Source organism: Sturnira hondurensis, unplaced genomic scaffold (genome assembly GCF_014824575.4).
Source record: "Sturnira hondurensis isolate 20B ecotype Veracruz unplaced genomic scaffold, ASM1482457v3 Scaffold0000566, whole genome shotgun sequence".
NCBI classification, from domain to species: domain Eukaryota; kingdom Metazoa; phylum Chordata; class Mammalia; order Chiroptera; family Phyllostomidae; genus Sturnira; species Sturnira hondurensis.
In genome coordinates, this window is record NW_028073197.1 from 345,850 (window position 1) to 367,134 (window position 21,285).

A 21,285-nucleotide genomic window follows, 5' to 3' on the forward strand; every position below is an offset into this window, starting at 1 on the left:
GCGACCCTCTGGTTTGCAGGCCCACGCTCAATCCACTGAGCTACACCAGCCAGGGAAAAAATAACTTCTAAAATAATATTCTAATTAATATTCCTACTTATAGTTTACATGAGTGAGGGTCAGTGCCATGCAGAAGGACAAGTAAGATCCTTTGGGAACTGACTGTATGAAAAAAAGGTGGTGGTGGAGCAGCTGAGAGAATGAGAAAGAGCAGTCAAGGTTGAATCCAAGGCTGTAACTCATTAGAATGACACTAAAGCTAATTAACACTCTACCTTGAAAACACAATCACATAAAGTCAACACAGTTTGGTCAAGCTCTAGATTCTGAGGACTTTGGAGTTATTTAGGACAGCCTGAAAATTGCTTAGGAAAAACTTTTGGATTAAGCATGAAAGCTAAAGCCAGAGTTGATTTCATACTCAGTATGCATTACATTTGATAATTTTGAAAAGTTGGCAAGAGAAGTGTCTATTTTATGTATTAATAACTATATAGTTAACTGGACCTTTTGGTGGTTAAGAGACCATGAACAGTGGTCAGAGCTAAACCCTCTCTGCCCCAGCCATTTAATTTATGTCCCACATTCTTATCACAATAAACCTTTAGAATAGTAAGCTATTCTAGCTTACTATTTAGGAGGCTGAGCTGAAAGGTCTGTATGTGGTAAATAACAGAAATATGGAAGAAGACAAATTAGATCTTTTAAATTACATTGATGGATTTGCTTTTGTGTGTATTTCAAATGAATGATAAAGAAAAAATATATTGTGATATTATCATAAATTTAATTCTGAACTATATCTTTTAAACCCAACTTTTCAATTCCTTTTTTGGTTCACAGTAAAGAGAAAAATGGAGTGTTGGCTCATATGCTGCTGATTTTTAGATTTCCCTCTACTGAGGATCCTGAAGCCATAAATAATATTGTTCAATATATTCTACACAAAAAGCTGCAAGATGCTGTAGGGCCTCCTGAATTAGATCCTGAATCTGTTGAAATAAAAAGTAAGTTTATTTTTCTTATTTAGTTTAATTTTCTCACATTCAATAGCTCTATGTTAAGTTTGGTCTTGGTCAATGATTTTTAAAAACTACTTTAGATGTCTATAATTATGGGGTCTTACCCCTAGCAGAACATTTATTTGGCACCAAATTGTTCCTAATAAGGTATTTTAATTTTTAATACTACCCCAAACTTATGCCTTGCATGCAAGTCTGTCATTAAGTCCCACTTGGATTTCTTTCTACATTGGGCCTTATATTTTAGCTATAGAATCCAGTGATAAAAGGGAAAATGAGTTTGCATATCTATTACCCTTCTTTTTCTTGTTATTGTATTTTATATATTTTATGTCCTGAGAGCATGATGTATGTGTGAACAGTTTTATGCTATCTACATACTGCTTTTAACTATCATTGATATACTTTATTATAGTTTCTTCCCATAGAACATTTACCAATGAAAATTTTAAAATTTATTTTTATGTGTTTTTGGTATATTTTACAACTAATATAAAATTTCTGGAAGGTTTTTTGTTTACTTGTTTTTGTGGAGATTGGGTGAGAAAACAAGCAGTGATAGGCCCTCATTATCATGAAATAAGGAACAGAAGAGATATTCAGTGGAAATAAAAGTCTGGTTATGTGTAAGTCTTATTCCAGGAACAATGCTGGTTTATAAAAATATGAAGGCCAAATGTACAATCTTAAAATTTCTAGTAGCCATTAAAAAAATAAAAGTAGCCCTGGCTGGTGTGACTCAGTGGATTGAGCGTGGGCCTGTGAAGCAAAGGGTCACCAATTCGATTTCCGGTCAGGGCACATGCCTGGGTTGCAGGCCAGGTCCCCAGTCGGGGACACATGAGAGGCAACCACACATTAATCCAATATATCTAAAGTATTATTTCAACAAGTAGTCAATGTAAAATTATTTGAGCTATTTTTACATATATTTTTTGTACTGAGGCTTTGAGATCTAGTGGATACTTTATATGTATAGTACACTTCAATTTAGATAAGCCACATTTAAAGAGCTCACTAGGCACATGTGGCTAGTGGTACAACGTGGGAATTGGCACTACTAGAAATGAGACAATAGGGGACAGGTAGAAAGCTGGTAGACTTAACTCAAAGCTAAACCTGATGGTCAGCTACCTTACTTACTTAAAAGGGGAGGCTTCACTAGTCAGGGCTAGCTACACAATCTGTGGGGCCCAGTGAAAATAAAAATGCTGGACTCTTCAAAATCCAATTAAAAAGGGCTGCTAAAAGTAATAAAATATAACACTTTTTTTCTGTCACAGTGTTCTTCATTTGTAATAATATTTTTGTTAATGTCATTCAAAGTGAAAAAATTAAAATTGCTAGCATGAATTTTACTGTTCACCTTCATATTGTGAAATGTCAATTTTAAATACAAATATAAATGCATTTAACTTCTACTTGGAGTCACAAAAATTATACAACTATTTTATAGCTCATACATACATGTATTTCAGTATTTACCAGATCAATGAAAACACTACACAAGGCTAGCATGACCTTTTTTAATTTCTCTTATTGACACATGCACATTTTAAGCATGCTTTCTACCTTTACCTTAAGTGAGGATGCACCAAAAGTTTCTTCTATGTCATTATTTCCAGCAGAAGCTGTTGGCTAATACCAAGAAAAATTACAGCAAGAAATATTATAAGGTCTTTTGGTTGGTCATGTCTGTTAGAATATCATTGCCTTCTTTCTACATTTTAGGCAAATTCTGGTTCACACAGAAAACCTGGCTTCTTGGGGCTATCACTGCCCTCTGCTTCCTCAGTGGCAAACATCACATATTTATTTTGCAGTTTGTTGAACATGGTGCATTCACCAGAATCCTGAGTTCATAGGGTTTTATGACTGGTAGAGATTTAAATGGGTAGCAATAGCCTGTGGATATATATGTTATGTATATGTTCTCTCTTCATGACATGCTCCATTGTCCTATTGGATTTGACTTTCAAAACACAAGGTATGAGATAGAATTATTAATAAGTTCAAGAAAGTAAGCATCACACTAAGTGCAAGGCCATGCTGAGCGCAGGACCCAGCGCAACACACAGGTTACACATCTGTGAGGCCAACCCTCTCAGTGGCGCCAACATGCAAAGCCAGAATTTTCCCTAGGAAGAATTTACTGAGAAAAAAATGTCAGTTTTTCCTTATTTTTGCCACCCCCCCCCCCGAATAGCCAGAATAAAGTCAGAAAGAATCTTTTCTAGGATACAGATTTCTAGTAAATCAATACTATTCAAGACTAAAAGAAAAATTAACATTAGGATTTTTGCATTTAGAACTCCCATCCTGCCAAGTTCAGAGAGAATAATTTTGGTCATTGGAAATCTGCCAAGTCAGGATATTTGAGTGCTTAGAGTTGAATGTACCTGTGGCTTAGTGTTTTCACAGGGTTAGGGCCTGATTGTTCAGGAATCAACAAGCTAAGGAGCCATTGGCTAGATGTGAAGGCAAATTGTGTTGCTAAAACTTTAGCAGAAGGAAGACTTATAAATCAATAACATTGGTTTTAAATGGGAGCGAGAACTAATTTATGGAGATGCCACTTGAATGTTAAACAAATGGGACTATGCCTGTCACTTTAGTAAAATAATCTGAAATAATGGTCAATAAGATATCATTACACTTGGGCAGTCAATACCGTAGTTCAGACTATTATTTTCCCCAAAGAGACTATGGTCCACCTAAATCTCACTTCCTTGTATAAAACTCATATGCCTGAGCTTTAACTCAAAATAACTGAGTCAGAATTACTGAGAAGAGACATAGGAATTTGCATCATGGAGGGGCTCCCTATGTGACTCCTACCTACACTAAAGTTTCTAAGACACAGTTCAGCCCTGTGGCTCAGTTGGTTGGTTGGGCATCTTTCCACAAAGGGAAAGCCTGCTGGTTCGATTCCCCACCAGGGCAGAGGCCTATGATGCAGGTTTGAAACCCACTGCTTTTTTCTCACATTGATGTTTGTCTCCCTCTTTCTCCCTCCCTATCCCTCTCTCTAAAATCTTAAAAAAAGAAACACTCTTCAGATGTCTCTTTTCCCCAAGGTGATGAACATAGTATGTCTATGATAAAATAACTTTGTTACTTTCTTTACAACCTAGAGATACGTTATCTTGAAATGGAATTAAGCAGCCTTTAGTATTTGAAATATTCAGAGATATTGTGCAATTCTGATGTGCCAACCCTGTTCACCATTTCTGTGTATTTTAGAAATCAACAAGACAGAAACAGACAACTTTCTGAACAATTGTAAGTTTAAGATATTTATTAAAATTGTATGACTTGAACATAAAAAGTTGACACTAAGTAGTTTAGGCTTTCTTTATGTGGTGTTAAGAGTGGGGCTAAAGTTGAATTGTTCTGTGCACAGCTCATGGTGCTTTCTTTACCTTATCTCTGAGGCACACTTTATTACTAAAGAATAAAAAAATTGGGAGAATTTTGGAGTGGATGTATGGGTGCTTTTGGCAGATGTGGAGTGGAAGTGAGGTGTGCAGGTGTTAAAGAAGAGGCAAAAAATACCCACTTCTTATTGAAGCTGTCCATAATATACTAGCACAAAAGTTTTTTTTAAGTTTGTAGAAAAGTCATCTGTATGTTGGCATTTTCAGTTAGAGGAAGAAACTTGTTACTCTACACTAAATAACATCTTCTTGATGCTATTAATTCCATATTGTGGTAGTCACAGGCAGCTATGGGGTTGGAGGATATATTGATGAAATCGCCAAAGGCCCAGATAATATCTTTGCCTGCATTTTTAAAAGACCGGCTCTAGATCTAGTATTTCCCTTCCTCTATAGCAGGACATTCCGCAGCATTTAGAGAATACATCCGACAGTTGCAGAATTAGTACAGAATGTATTTATTTTAAAAGATGGTAGGAAATACGCTACTCGCAAACTCAGAAAGTTGGTTCATTCACAAATTTAATGAGGCATGAGACCAGAAGATAATCTCATTACCTAAATGGCACAGATCTTGCCACCAGCATTTATGGGAAACTTACTATGTGCCAGGGCTGTGTTCGGCGATAGGAATATCAAAGATGGAGGGTACTCCCTGCCTAAAGAAGCTCTCACTCTAGTGGGAACTTTATATATAGGGACTAGTGCATGAACGCATCATTGTAAAACAATAGTTCTCAAACAGGGGCAATTTTAACCCCCCAAAGATTATGCCCCAGGATGGCATTTTTGGTTGTCATGATTGTGTGTGTGGTATCTCCTATGTACAGGCCAGGGACCCTTCTAAACATCCTATGCTGCATAGGATAACCATCCTCACAACTGAGAACAATTCATCTCAAAATGTTAATACTGCCAAGGTTGAGAAACCCTGTAGTAAACATTATATATAGGCAGTTATGGGGCTGGAGTATATATTGATGAAATTACCAAAGGTCCAGATAATATCTTTGCCTGTGTTTTTAAAAGACTGGCTCTAGACCTAGTGTGTGTGTATACACACACACATATGTATGTATATATGCACATATATGTATGTATATATTTACAGATATATATGATATGACAGAGAGAGAACCGTATTTTGTCATGTATAATGCTCACCCACATTTTTGGCCCTTTCAGGAAAACATTTTTTATTTTAATTTTAAAATTTAATTATTTATTCATTTATTTATATTTAGACTTTTTTTGTATTTTGAAAGAATTTTAGCATTTATTCTTGAGCATATTATGGTACAAAAAATTTTATGTAACAAATACCTACAAAACACAAGAACAGATACAAGGTATTTCGGGTACTACATATATTTAATGTGCACCCTTATTTTTCCCTCAAAAATTTGGGCAAAAAAGTGCGTATTATACACGGCAAAATATGGTATATGCAGACACTATATATATAGTATTATTACTTTTCTTTAAATGGAAGGATTAAAGAAAGTCATACCTAATCCAGTTTGACTATGAGAAATTTTTAGAGAAGCCATCCTAAAGGAGGTAATGACTGATTTAAATCTTACAACATTAGTAGAAGTTAAGTAATGAAACGCAACCGTTTAAGGAAATGTAAAAATCAAACAGCATGAGAAATTTTTGGAACATAGTAACACAATTTGAAAGTTAAAAGCAACTGCTAACTGATATATCATCTCTCTTTGGCAGGTTGTGGGACTCGAAGGAATAAAACTACAAAACAGAGTGTCAGGATTGTCGGTGGGACAGAGGTGGAAGAGGGAGAATGGCCATGGCAAGCTAGCCTGCAATGGGATGGGATCCATCGCTGCGGAGCAACTTTAATCAACAGCACATGGCTTGTGAGTGCTGCTCACTGCTTTAGAATGTAAGTCCTGAACCTCGTGATTGGGATGAGCAGAGTGCACTGGGGCCTGGCAAGAAGAAAATATCTTAGGAAGTTTGAGAGAGATGAGTTTAATATGTATCACAAAGAAAGTAGGAAACTCATACACCTAGGAAGAAGTTTAACAGTCTGGAAATGGAAATGGAAATGGCATCAAAGTATATGGAGGTAAATTATACATTGGGAAAAATACACAATAATTTGTCAAAGGAAGCAGAAATTTTAAATCATCTTTGGACTTTGAGCTTGATATGGAAGAGAAGAGCCACAATGTCTCTGCTGTGTATCCATCAGAAATGGAGTGGGTTGTAGGTTTGACCTAATGAGGAAATTCCCTATGAAAGTTTAAATTTGTAACAACTTATACAGCTGAATAGGTTGGCTAGTTATATTCCAAGGAGCAAAAACCTTTCAATCCAATGTAAAATGCCTACAGTATACAGGATAGTAATGCTTTGTTAAATTATTGTGTAGCCTCTTCAGTTTTCAGAGAAATGTGTATGTTTGTGGGGTAGGTGACATGGTGCACGTAGAATGCATTTAGTTCTCCCATTCTGTACAGGACATTCTTTTTATATGTCCCTTGGAGTTACCAATGCCCAGAAATGTCAAAAGGCCTTAGGATGTGGAGTGCATGCAAATCAGCATATACATACCAAGAAACATGCCATTATGTCATCGCTACCTGATCTGACCCATGAGACAGTTTCTCAGATTGCAAAAGTTTGTTTCTATACATAGAAACTGCAATTTTGAAAAAAAACTCATATTGATGGATTAAATTATACCATGGAAATCATTATATTGGTAGCATGGGAAAATGGAACTCATTCTTCATATCTTTCTCCCCAGGTATAAGGACCCAGCCAGGTGGACTGCCTCCTTTGGAGTGACAATATATCCTCCTAAAATGAAACATGGCATCCGGAGGATAATTGTCCATGAAAAATACAAATATCCATCACATGACTATGATATTTCAGTTGCAGAGCTTTCTCGCCCCGTTCCCTACACAAATGTGGTACATAGAGTTTGTCTCCCCGATGAATCTTATAATTTCCACCCAGGTGATGAGATGTTTGTGACCGGGTTTGGAGCCCTACAAAATGATGGTGAGAATCTGAAGAAAAACTCACATCATAGTAATCTAAGTTAGTATTCTAAGGCATTTAAATGGCATAATGTGTCAGTGGGTGACCTAATGCCAAAAATATGTCAGTGGCTGACAGTAACCAGAAGGGAGGTGAGATAATGGGGGAAAAGGGGGGAAGGGTTTTCAGGAACATCTACATAGGACATGTGGACAAAACCAAAGGAGGGTTTGATCAATGGTGGGAAGTGGGGATGGCTGGGGTAGGGGGAAGTGGTGGGGGAAAAATGGAGACAACTGTACTTGAACAATGATAAAAAAAGTTAAAAAAATATGTTAGTGGGTTGGTCATATGGGCCTGGGACAAGTCATGCCCTGCTTGTGGACTAAGTCATTTAGAAGGTACATGAATTCCTTCAGGCTCTAGGTTCCTATTAAGTGCATCACTATTGCACAATAGTGCAATACATCTTGTCCAATAACATAACTGCACAACATCTTGTCCAATAATTATGAAAGGCTTTCCAATAATTATTTTATAGACCTATTTATAGGTCTATAAAATATATGTATATAAACAAATATAAAGACAATTTTGTTCCCTTTAGGTAACAGTCAAAATCATCTTCGGCAAGTGCAGGTGAAACTTATAGACACTAAAACCTGCAATGAACCACAGGCTTACAATAATTCCATAACTCCTAGAATGCTATGTGCTGGCTCCTTGCAAGGAAAAAGAGATGCATGCCAGGTAAGTGGTTTGCTTACTAATATGACACATAACTTTCTGTTCATCATATATTTTTAAATAATAATAATAATAGATTTACAGAAAGTTGCAAAGATAGTGCAGAAGAGTCTCAGGTACCCTTCACCCAATGTCCCCCAAGGGTTACCTCGCACATAACTATAGTGCAATATAAGAGCTAGAGAATTAACACTGGTGCAATGTGTGTTTCTAGCTCTACAGCATTTTGTCACATGTGCAGTTTTGTGGAACCACCACTGCAGTTGGAAACTATTTCAACACCATAAAGATCTCCCTGTATAGAAATACCCACTTTCCTCTCCCATCACTAACACCTGGCAATCACTGATCTGTTCTCCATCTCAGTAATTTTGTAATTTTGAGAGTGTTATATAAATAGAATTATACAGTAACTTTTAAAAAAGAATTGCATTTTGACTAGACCAATTCTTTGTAAAAAAAAAACCACTTTGGGGTTCCTCCAAGTTACATACTTATAATTTATCACAGTCCGTAAGTGGTCAGATTCTACTAGTTTGAATGAAATGTAAAACAGTAAAATTAACGTCCCCTCAAATATCTCTATCCTTCCCCATTTATAACATTAAATATTAGTAAGTATTTCCCCTACATATATTTGGAACTATATCTGACAATATTTCTGCTTCAAGTGCCAAAACAATAGAAAACTCAAGAAAAGGGAAGTTTATTACCAATATTTTCATTCTTTCTTCCTTAGTTTTTCAAGATTCTTTTTAAAATAATTTCTTTCCTGTTTCAGAAACTTCCTTTAGTTATTCTTTTAGTGCAGATCTGCTGGTGACAAATTCCCTTAGATTTTCTTTGTTTGGCAAAATACTTAACGTCCCATTAATTTCTGAAGCATAATTTTGCTAGATACAGATTTTGGGATTGACACCTCATTTCTTTCAGCACATAAATCATGGCCTTCTTGATTTCTAATGAGGAACCTGCTGATACTAGAATTATTTTTCCTTATAGGTGAGGTGTTGTTTTTCACTTACTGTGTTCAAGATTTTTTTTTTTTGTCTTTAGTTTTCAGGAGTTTCACTATGTGCCTTGGAATGGATTTCTCTGGGTTAGCCATTGTGGGGTTTGATCAACTCTTGAACCTGCAGGTTTATGTCCCTTGATAAATTTGGGAAATTTCCAGCCATTATTTCTTTGAATACTTTTTAGCCCCACCCTGTTTTTTTTTTTTTTATGTTCTTCAGGGACTCTAATGGCAAGAATGTTATTCTTTTGTTAGAGTCTCAGAGGTCCCTGAGCATCTGTTGTTTTTGTTTTTGTTTGTATTTTTTCATTCTGTTTCTCTCTCTTGTTTGGGATGAGTATTTTTATCATTTTATCTTCAAGTTCACTGATTTTTTATTCTGTCATCTCCATTTTTCTGTTAAGCCCACTCAGTGGGTTTTTTTAGATTTTATTTATTTTTAGAAAGGGGGGAAAGGAGAGAGACGGAGGGAGAAATAAAGATGTGTGAGAGAGACATCTATCAGTTGCTTCTCCCACACCCCCAACCAGGGACCTGGCCCGAAACCCAGGCAGGTGCCCTGAACGGGAATCAAACCAGTGACCTCTCCCTTTGTAGGACAGCATCTAACCCCTGAGCCATGCTGGTCAGGGCTCCACTGAGTTTTCTAAATTTTTGTTTTGATCATTTTATTTTTTAGTTCAAAAATTTCCACTTGATCCTTTTTTATATTTGCTATTTCTTTGCTGAAGATTTAAAAAAATTGTTTCAAGCATGTGGTAACTGCTCATGAAGACATTTTTGGGACAGCTGCTTTAGAGTCTTTGTCAGATAATTCTGACATCTGTGCCATCTCAGGGTCCGCGTTTGTGATTGCCTCCTCTCCTTTGAGATTTTCTTGATTCTTGGTATGAGAGTGAGGCTCAAATGCATCCCTGACATTTTGAGTACTGTTATGAGACTCTGGATCTTATTAAATCTTCTATTTTAGCAAGCGTCTTCTGATACGACACTGGAGAGGGGAGAGAGGAGCTGCCTCATTCCCCACTGATTTTGTCTTGACACCATTACTGCTGGATGGTAGTAGAATTTCAGGCTCCCCAGTAGGCCTCGCCTGATCCCACACTGGCTGGAGGACACAGTTCCTGTTCCCCTTCTGGCCTCCACTGACATCATGGGATAGTGGCCTCATTACTCTTTGGTACTTGTAGAGCCTTGACTCTCTACTAGGTCTACTCTGACATTTTACTGGGAAATAGAGTTATGCCTCATTACCCCTAGGCTATTGTCCATGCTCCCCAGCTAGTCAACCGCAAGGGAGATAGAGGAGGCCTTTGTTGTCACCTGGCATGGATGACAGTCTGGCTCCCCACTGAGCCTCCTTTAACACCAGTCTGGTGAGGGATTAAACCTGAAGACAGCCTGGTAAGGGCAGAATCTAAGCTCCCCACTTGGCCAGTGCTGATGCCAGTTGGAAAGGGGCCACAGTGTTTTTCTGTGTTTGGCTGGAGTAGAGAGAATAATGTCTAAAAGATATTTTGTCTTCCTAGGTTGCTTCCTTCCTTTCTTTTTTTTTTAATCTCTAGAGAAAGAAAGCTTTTCTTTACAGTTTTTTTTTTTTTACTTTCTCCTCTTGTTGGGTTGCCAGGTTGCTGGTTTCTTTAGCTCTGTGCCTAGGATAAGTGAAACGGGGAAAAATGATCCAAGGTTCAGGGAGCTCACTGCAATGCCATTCTCTGAGTCCTGTGTTTTAGTTTATCTGCCTTCTTCACTCTATCTTTCAGAAACTTTTTACATTGTTTTATTTCTAATATGCAGGGTTTTATACTTTTTAGATGGATTTAGTTTGGGTAGAGAGAATAAGTATATTCCATCTTGGTTCGCAGCATAGACACCCATCTGAATTATGATTTTGCTTTTTGTCACATGGGCTCTCACTGTTGACTTTGTACCTTTGCCCTATGTGACAACCAGGAACTCTATGTCTCTATGCATGTTGCTGATCAAATCTTGAAGGGGATTAATAACTAATTCCTTGGGTATGTCTTTAAATACCCTTATAATTTTTATTTTGTGATTAAACAGACCTTATGTTCAATGTGTTCTCTAAGCCTCATAGTGGTCTCTGAAGTTCCATGCTATTCAATGTGCTTTGCAGTCTGGATTCAAAGAGTGGACATAATGAATTTTTGATACTCTTATTTTTGTAACTTTCCACTTTTCTTCTCTCTCTCACATACATACTGCACGTGTTTTTTTCTCTTCATTGGCTTCACTTCCCTTAATGCACAGCTGACTTCACCATAGGCCTTTCCCAACTTTTACTTCTGGACCAGTCGTGTGGGTGTTGTTCAGTTGGTTATATTAAACTCTTTTGCCCAATTGACCTTTCTGCACACTACTGGCAAATGCTCAAGGTTAAACTCGTTACATTGTGATTCTCCCCCCACCCCTGCTCTGAGGCTGTTTGTTCATAAAGGAAGACATGAAACAATGTAGATTGAGTGTATTACAAAATCCTACAGGAAATTTAAGTTGATTCTATAAATAAACCTACTAAAATAAAAGCAACTTAATAAAAGATCCTTTGGAAAATATACTTGATCCTCATTATTTGCAGATTCCCTACATGTACATTCATGTACTTGCTAAGATTTCTTTGAAAACCCAAAGTCAATCCTCAAGGAGCTTTCATGATCATTCATGAATGTGAGCAGAGTGGCAAAAAAATTGTTACCCAGTGAACACACTCCCACCTCAGGTCACAAAAGGTGAGGTTGCCCTCTTGTTTAACTTTAATACCATTAACCTGTCTCCTTTTTGTGGTCTATTTAATGCTACATTTTGCACATTTTTATGCTTTTTGTTGGTAATTTTGCTATTTAAAATAGTACCCACATGTATAGTTCTGAAGCGAAGTGCAAGAAGGCTGCAACATGCCTTGCGGAGAAAATATGTATGTCAGATAAACCTCATTCAGGCATGAGTTACAGTGCTGTTGGCTGTGAGCTTGATGGTAATGAATCAATAACACATGTTAAAAAAGGTGACTTGAAACAGAAACACACATGAGATATGGTTATGTATGGATCATTTGATAAAAATCTAACCAAATGCTCATGGCAACTTAACTCTACATGAGCAGTGATGATTTATTATTCACTAATTCAGTGTAAGCAGCAACTTCATAGACTATAACTACTGTGAATAATGAGACTCAACTGTATTTTATTTGACTTTTGGGTAAACATAAAAAACAGGTCTATAATCATTGTTAGGATATTATTTAGATCTTGTTTCATCTTAATCCTCTTCATCCTACTTGCCTCCAATTTTACTAAAACTATTGAAAACATCTTGTGCTTTCACACTCTTCGTTATCATTTGTGATCATCCTTCAAATACCTCAGTCTCTCTTTATAGTAACTTTCTTCTTCAGAGTTTCAGGGGGAACATCTGTATGCTTCTTTAGTCTTTTATTTTTAAAATTTCATTACAGAAATTTCAAATGTATGTAAATGTAGACACAACATTATAGCAAACCCCATGTACTCATTACCCAGCTTCAACAGTTTCCACTCACAGCCAATCTTATTTCATCTTATTCCACTCATGAGGCCAATCTGTGTTTCCTAACACATTGCCCTCAAACCACCCCTCCATGTCGAAATTCTAGATCTATTTTGAAATAAATCACAGATATCATATAGTTTTGTCTGAAAATATCTCATATTCTACAATGCCATTTTGATGACGGTGTTAAAAGTGAATGTTCTTTATAGATTTGGGAAATTAAAGATGAGGAACCAAGTTTGTACCTGTAATCATAATGCCCTACTTTTCTATCTTTGGAGGGATTTAGGAGCCACTTTTTTCTTCTTTTATGTCCAGCATCCACAATTTTGGTACTTAACCTGCTCCCTATATTTTAATATCTCAAAAATTATCAATAACCTCAGATGCAAAAATCTTTACTTGGGTCTCTTACTCTTTCCCATCTCAGTGATATTCAGCTATTAGAATATGATCTTTCATAGGGTTCTATGATTCTGAAATATACTCCCCCTTACCCCAGCCCCTGCCACAGCATCCAATTCTAGTTTCTTCTTTCTCATCCTCTCTCTAAGTCTGGCTATCCCTTAAGACTCAGGTCTCAGGTGAAATTTTTCTCTGCTCTCTATGTATTCACTCAAAGAAGCCAACTATTTTTTAAACACAGTGTCACTTTACTGGCTTCCAAATCTACGTGTCCAGAATTCACCTTTTGCCCAAATGTAGTCTCACATTTCCATCTACTCCCAAGCTATTTTCATTTACGTTTTAAGTTTTTAATATCAGACTAACATTTGTGTTAGTGTGACCACAAACTCAACAGGCATCATGAAATGTTAACCAGAGTTTCCATTTTCAAGCTTCTTATTCATATTATCGGGTTTCTTATTGTTGGGGTCTTTTCTATCTTCTTCACATGGACTTGATCAAGCCCTAGAATATTTTTCCTCTTTATCATATCTTCCAGATTTATCTCTTTTGCCTGCATTCTTTTTGTTAACACCTCAATTGATTCCTTCATTCCTTAATATCTTGATCTCTAAAGTTGCTTCCTGGTTTGGCCTCTTCTGTCAAAAGTTCCTTGTTTTGTGCTTTCCTGAATAAACTTCCTATTCCATTTCTCACTAAGTGACTCACTAACATTAATCGGATTTATGGAATAAATAGCATTAGAAACAGGTCAACAGACTCTGCAAAAGCTTTGCAACTTTGTAACCAGAGAATTAACAACAACAAATAATTGTACTTTGAAAAATAACTTGGATGGTATAGGCAGGCAGAATGCCCAGGGTGTCTGATGGCTGATTTAGGGGATGTTAAAAATGCACAGAAACAATGAGTGGAAGCACCGGCTTGCTGGGGCTGAGACAATGCGAATGGAAATGTGGCCTTGATCAGGGGAGGAAGCACAAACTGCCAAGATCTAAGAACTAAGCAAGGCTGATGTGCGTCTGTGTGTGTGTGTGTATGTTTACATGGGTGGGGGTAGGACTAGGCACGGGTAGTTTTTAAACATTTTGTTGAAATAGAGCCCCAAAGGCTTCTGCCCCTGGAAAGCTGAGTTGATTGCCTTTTGTTTTCACCTGAAGATTATAATTCTCCTCCATTATTTTGGCTCCCCTGCATGAGACGAAACACAGAACATACATAAACCGTCACATCCATCACTGATGATGGCAGAACAGACTATAGCTTTCCCTACTTGATACTTGCTGGACATCACCTTATTTTTCATCTTGTAATACTGTTGGATACACTGCCACACTTTTTCTTTGATTACTTTATTCTCAGACTTCTTCATTTCATCTCTTAAACTTTATTTTCTCTGACATTTACTGTTTCCTCATGCTACTCTGCTCTACCTTCATATAACCTTGATTTCAATGATCAAAATGGTTTATTTTTTAATAGCATCATATGGTACATGCTATTTCTGTAAATAAATTGTAGGCCCCTTGAGGGCAAAGCCCCCATGTGTCCAATCTTTCTGTGTCTCGTCCTTCCACAGATGAAGGCATCAGTCAACACTTATTGATAATTGTTTCAAAAATTACAAACACATTGTTTAAAATGCAGCTATTATGAGTATTGTTAATATTTTTACAAGGATAAAAGAAAATTTGCAAGGAAGTTAGTAAAATGTTGAGGGGAAAAACATGAGCTTCTAGATTCAATTTCAGGTTCTGTCACCAGCATGTGGCATTAGACAAGCTACTTAATTTTTATGAGTGTCAGTTTCCTTACTGCTAAAATGGACAAAATGAAACCCAACCTCAGGTTTTGTTGCCAGAATTATAGGTATTAATGAAGTAATATATTAATTAATTAAGAGCTTCATAGAAACCTGAACACTAAATGGGTGGTCAATGACTCGAGATCCCAGGAACCTAAAGAATGATTAGCCAGTACCTTGCTTGTATGACCTGAATAAGGAAATGGCCCTCTGGAGTTCACAAGATAGAGACAGTTTACAGTTTTGTATATGAGTTTGCAAAGTTCTGCTTTGTCCCAAGATCTATGCTAGGCACTTTACACACTCTTCTATTTAATCTTCAAAATAATCATCAGAGGTAGGTATTATTAGGAGCATTTCAAATAAATAAAGATCTTAGCCAGATGGGAAGGGCCAGACTTGAGATATAAACCCACACATTTGACTCTGATGTTGGTGCTCATTATCAGTAATAGACTCATCCCCCTTCTTTGGGGAGCTATGTGACCTTGATAAAGAGGCAACCAGTATGGTAATTACTTTGTCAGATGTACTAGACAGATTGAAAATACTGTTCTCCCAAGAGATCGAGCCTTTAATCTCAGCATACTGAACCATGAGGCTAAGACAAGTCTTCAGGTGGTGAAGGTTCTCCTTTATGTGATTTATGACTTAGAGGGTATCACTTGTGCGTTTGCACACAGCGAGAACTTGTGAAAACCCACTCTTTTATTAAACTCAAGTTAAAAGAAAAATAACAAATATTTCTGTAATGAATAAATGATTAATTACTAATCTCTTTCTTCTCCTTTAGGGTGACTCTGGAGGACCACTGGTTAGTCCAGATGCTAGAGATATTTGGTACCTTGCTGGAATAGTGAGCTGGGGAGATGAATGTGGGCAACCCAATAAGCCTGGTGTTTACACTAGAGTGACTGCCTTCCGGGACTGGATCGCTTCCCAAACTGGTGTCTAAGGGAAAAAAACCTAGTAGAGGGGAATGTATTTTTGTTTATAGGCCATTTTTAGAGATGCAGAATTGCAGAAGCAGCCTTGTAGGTCACCTCAACCTGACAAAAAAATGAAATTGTCTACTTGATGCATAATTTCCTTCCTAGCTCTGCTCCACATGTAAGCCTCCTGCTTCTTCCAGATGAATTGTCTCAACTTGCATTCATTTATTTACTAGAAGTTTTATGTCACTTATGCCTTGTTGATATAAGTTTCTCATGCATAGATATAATTTGAAGTGGTTTCTTTCATTTCCCCAGCTTCTGTCTTGTTAAAATTCCACCTTGAAGGCAGGACAAAGAATAAAAGAAAATACAAAAAAAACCACTACTACATTTTTATTTACAGGAAAATATTTTTTTTTTCTGAACAGAATAAGGAAAATGATCATACTCATTATGAAAGGTCAATCAGGGACAGAATTCTGAACACTTCATGATGAACAAAGAATGGGAACTAAATTAAGGAAATACAGACAAAAACTAGTTGTAGCTTTTCCTCCCAGTCAAATAACCACAGATATAAATGTGGGGAATATTCTCTTTCCTTATGACTAAGAATAATTATACAAACTATATATAGCAAGTAATATTTATTTAACATTTCACTGCTGAAGATGTTAATATATAATAAAATAATAAATCTCTCGTTTGCTTGATGTTATGATAGTCCATGAAACAGGAAAAGATGGAGAAATGTCACTAACTAATTTATTGCAAATTCTTTAAAAATCTGAGGCTAAAATGAAAATTTACTTAAGAACGACCAGCATAACATATGTGGTAAGTCAGTGTGGTTGAGTGGGAGGGAATGAAGAGAGAATTGGTTCAAAACAGTCAATGAAATGGGATTATCACCAAGTGCTTGTGTATTTGTATTTGAAGCCTTCCCACACTGCAAGGCCTTGAGTGGGAATGAAGTCCAGATGTGAGTATGTAGATGTGGTCATGAAATGAAGCTAGAGCTCTTCCACACATTTATTTCTGTAGCTTCGTTTCCAACACTTTGAAATAATTGCAGACCTTCTTTCCCACTACTGTGTTTCCATGCCATGCTTGCACTATGGGCTTATCTGGGTTCAGGTGAGATGGTATCATAGGGAAGGTATTCTGGAAGCTGACTTTGCATCTAGAATGACACTGAATTGCTAACTGCTTGGATACAAAGTGGAAGAATAAACACCTAGTTATCATAACTTCAGTCTTGGTGAGCCACTATTGAACTGTTAGAGACGTCGGGGCTGGTGTCAAGGCAAACGTAATGTCAATGGTGAGAGGTCACTGGATCTTTCGTTCCGTCCCTCATTGTACACAGCTGCTAACACAGCTCTGTGTTATACTGAATCCAGTATGAAATTAACCTTATCAAGAACATTTGACCTTAATTGACCCAAATAACATGGGGATGGTGAGCTGATAACGTTTAAGCACTTGACTAAAATACAAAAACTGACATGAATTGATAGTGTTAAATATTTTACAGAAACTATTTTTGTTCCATGTAATAAAATATGTTGAAAAATAAGAAAAATGAGGGAAGTGATACATTTTAAACTAAGATTTAAGTATATTTTAAACTAAATTACTCAGTGTTCCATTAAAAAATCGATTCTCCTTATTTCAGTGTATTCTGAAGTCTGGCCTGTAGGTGGCACCCGCAGGCTGCCAGAAGACCTAGGGAGGCGCGAGGTCCACTAGCTTTAAGTAATCATGAAAACCAGTAGAAATTCTGTGTGAGAGTCTCGTAAAACCAAAAGAATACAATTTATGGAAAGACACTTAAAAACAAATCCATGTATACTGGAATCATGATTAGTATTTTACAGATTTCTAGAGGTGATTTTCCAAGCTAAAATAAAATTGACAAGTGACAGGAAGAATTTCCTCTGCAAACTAACTTGAAGAAGTTTAAATTGATCAATTTTAGAAGTCTGATTTCACAATGGCATTATATTTCTTAGAAAAATATTTTTATATTTTCAAAGGATATTAGAAACACAGGTTGAGTCACTGTGAAAATATAAGCAATATTTCAAACAATGTGCAAGAGTAATAGGTAGTAATACAGGATATTTTTTAAATGATAACTTCTTTTGAAAGATATCACGGAAAGGGTTTAAACATTATTGGAAATGTATGTTTTAACCTTTTAATTGGAGAAAGTTGTCACGATCAAAATGATATTTACTAATTGTACAAAAGGTCTGGTGATTTCTCTTCTATGTCTCCTCCCACATGGCCTAGTGAAGAGCTTTGTACTTTCAATAGTCTTTCAATAAACGTTGTTGAACTGCTCTTTTATTTTTGTGTTATTTAGAAAGCATAGCGTTATTATTTTTTACACATTGATTTTAAGGAGTTATGTCAGATTTTACACTGTGTGACTTAAACTACTTATTCAAACACTCAGTATTTTACATCAAATGGTTGGTTTTGGAACACAGTAGGTGCTCAAGAAATGGTGTTATTGTAATTGTTCTTGTAATGAAACTACAGTCTTGCTTTGAATAATTGGTACTTGATCATAGTAGGATGAATAAATATTTTTTAAAATATATTTTATTGATTATGCCATTACAGTTGTCCCATTCCCCCCTTCACTTCCCTCCACCCTGCACAGTAGATGAATAAGTATTTTTGAAATGTAGAAATAACTAGACTAAGAGAATGGCTATTTTCTTGTTTAATTCTGATTCTACAAAAAAATTATTAGGATAATTCTAAAACATATTGTCAAGTTTTTCTCTGTCATTGTAATTTTTCATTTCAACTTTTAAAGACAACCTTATTAACCATAGAGTAATTACTACATAAAAATCTATTGTCTTTTAAATGATGCCTCCACCCTGAAGTCTTCCTTGACTCCCTCAAGTGAACATAACAGCTTTTCTAAAATCCCTTACCATTAAGCAACTTTTTTTTTTAATTTTCAAATAACCATAGACTTATGTACAGCTATAAAATACAATACATAGAGATGCTGTGTATCCTTTAACCAATTTCCCCCCAGTGGTAACATCTTGCTTAGCAATAATAAAATATCACAACTATGAAGTTGATGTTAAGACAATATAACAACCCTGGTAAGATTTCACCAGTTTATAAAGCATGCAATTATGTGTGTGACTGTGTATTTTGTTTCATGTAATTTTATCACATATGTGGATCTGTGTGACCACCACCAGAGTCAATGTATACAATAGTTGGATCGTAGCAATTCTTTATGTTACTCACAGCCACCTAGTTTCCTCCCTGCCTCCACCCTCCATCTCTAATCCCTGGTTACCACTCATCTGTCCTATATCTTTATCATTTTATCAATTCAAGAATGGTACATAACAGGAATCAGGGAGTACATAACATTTGCAGGTTGGCTTTTTTCACTCATCATAATTTCCCTGAGATCAATCCAAAGTATGTGTGTCAATAGTTTATTATTTTTTATTGTTTCAGAGTATTTTGAATAATTCTCAATTCTGTGAGCATCCTGATAATCAGTGCTTTGAACTGTGCATGTGATAGGTTGGTTATCTCTTGATTGCTTAGTTATATTTGCTCTGGGGTTTTGATCTGTTCTTCCATTTGAGCCATTTTTTTTTGGTCTGGTTGTGCCTTTTACATATGAGGGGTGGATCCTTAGGTGTTCACCAGGGTGGGGCAACCCAGTTGCTGGGTTGTGACGCTGTCTGTGGGGGCGGGGTCAGAGAGGAAACAATGGCACTTGCTCTGCTCTCTCTTGAATTTCAGTCCCTTCTGCTGCTTCCCACAAGCAAATAGGGTCCTTCTGGTGCTGATTCCTGGGTGAGTGGGCTTGTGTGAGTTCTAGGACCCTCTGGGTCTGTCCAACAAACTCTCCTGTGAGTCTGGGAGTCTCTCCTGGCACCTCAGCCCCGACAAGTGATTTCAATTGGTGCTTTTAGGCTTTATTTCTCATTGCTGGGGCCCTGGATTGTGTGCTCTGTCTCATTCCCCATTTTCGACTGGTTTATCTGCACACGAATGTGTGACCAAGGTCAGCCAGCCGCCTTGAACACCTCACTGGGTCTGCCTGTTGCCACCCCAAGCCCAGGTTCTGCCAGCCACAGCCTGCGTGCCCTGGTCTGCTAGTCACCACTGTTTCCTGTCTCAACCTCTCTCTGCTGGCCACCAACTCTGCCCCCTTACTGGTCTGGGTGAATGGTTGTAGGACTACTGTAAAGTTTAATTTTCTGTCAGTTCTGGCTGTTTTTTTGTTTCTAAATTTTTGTTGTCCTTAATTTTGGTTGTGCAAGGAGGCACAGTGTGTCTATCTACATCTCCATTGGCCGGAAGTCTATTGCAGAGTATTGCATGGTATGGATGTACCAGTTTATTTACGTATTAATCCACTGAAGGGCATTCAAGTTGTTTACAGTTTTTGGCTATTTTAAAAAACTTACTATAACATGGATGTGTAGGTTTTGGGGGGGCTATAGATGTTCATTTCTCTGAGATTAATGACCCCAAGTACATTAATGGTAAGTACATGGTTGGTTTTTAGAGAAATTGCCATATTGTTTTCAGATGGCTTCTTATCATTTTTAACTTCTCTCTCTGTACTTATATTCTTTACTCATGTTTTTTGGCTATGTGTGAATAGATCTGATTTTAACACTGAACTGTAAGCTCTGTAAGGGTAGGACCATGACTGATTCATTTTTATAACTTTCACAGTTTATAAAAAAATCATATTATTTATGGGCCATGTTCAAAAAAGATTTCTTAAATAAAGGGTAAAAATAGTAACAACAAGTAAATATAGCAATATATATAAAATGAAAATGAAGAAATTCTTGGGTAGAAAAGTATTGCCTTCAGAGTGTACTTTGCCCTAATTTTTATAATTCTGGACTTTATTAGAGTATCTGTAAATATCTAAAATGGGCACCTAGGTTGCTTCCAACTCTTGGCTATTGTAAATTGTGCTGCTATGAACATTGGGGTGCATAGGTTCTTTGGGATTGGTGTTTTAGGGTTCTTAGGATACAATCCCAGCAGTGGAATTGCTGGGTCAAAAGGCAAGTCCAATTTTAGTTTTCTGAGAAAATTCCATACTGTTTTCCATAATGGTTGTACCAGTCTGCAATCCCACCAACAGTGGACCAGAGTCCCCTTTTCCCCACACCCTCTCCAACATTTGTTGTTTATTGCTTTGTTTATGATAGCCATTCTCACCGGTGTAAAGTGGTATCTCATTGTAGTTTTAATTTGCATCTCTCTGATAGCTAGTGATATTGAGCATCTTTTCATGTGTCTCTGGATCCTCTGTATGTCCTCCTTG

The 21,285-nt window shown here is 36.8% G+C and overlaps 1 protein-coding gene across 1 annotated transcript in view; it reads left to right on the forward strand.

The window, feature by feature from the left end:
* LOC118984193 (transmembrane protease serine 11E-like) overlaps positions 1-18,281 on the forward strand; it is a 44,151-nt gene extending 25,870 nt beyond the window's left edge. Inside the window, exons 5-10 of the mRNA XM_037041968.1 lie at positions 844-1,007; positions 4,266-4,304; positions 6,185-6,362; positions 7,233-7,492; positions 8,079-8,221; positions 15,791-18,281. Coding sequence (XP_036897863.1) covers positions 844-1,007; positions 4,266-4,304; positions 6,185-6,362; positions 7,233-7,492; positions 8,079-8,221; positions 15,791-15,952 — 946 coding nt within the window. The 3' untranslated portion in view covers positions 15,953-18,281. The remainder of the gene's footprint in view (positions 1-843; positions 1,008-4,265; positions 4,305-6,184; positions 6,363-7,232; positions 7,493-8,078; positions 8,222-15,790) is intronic.
* Positions 18,282-21,285: the final 3,004 nt, after the last annotated feature.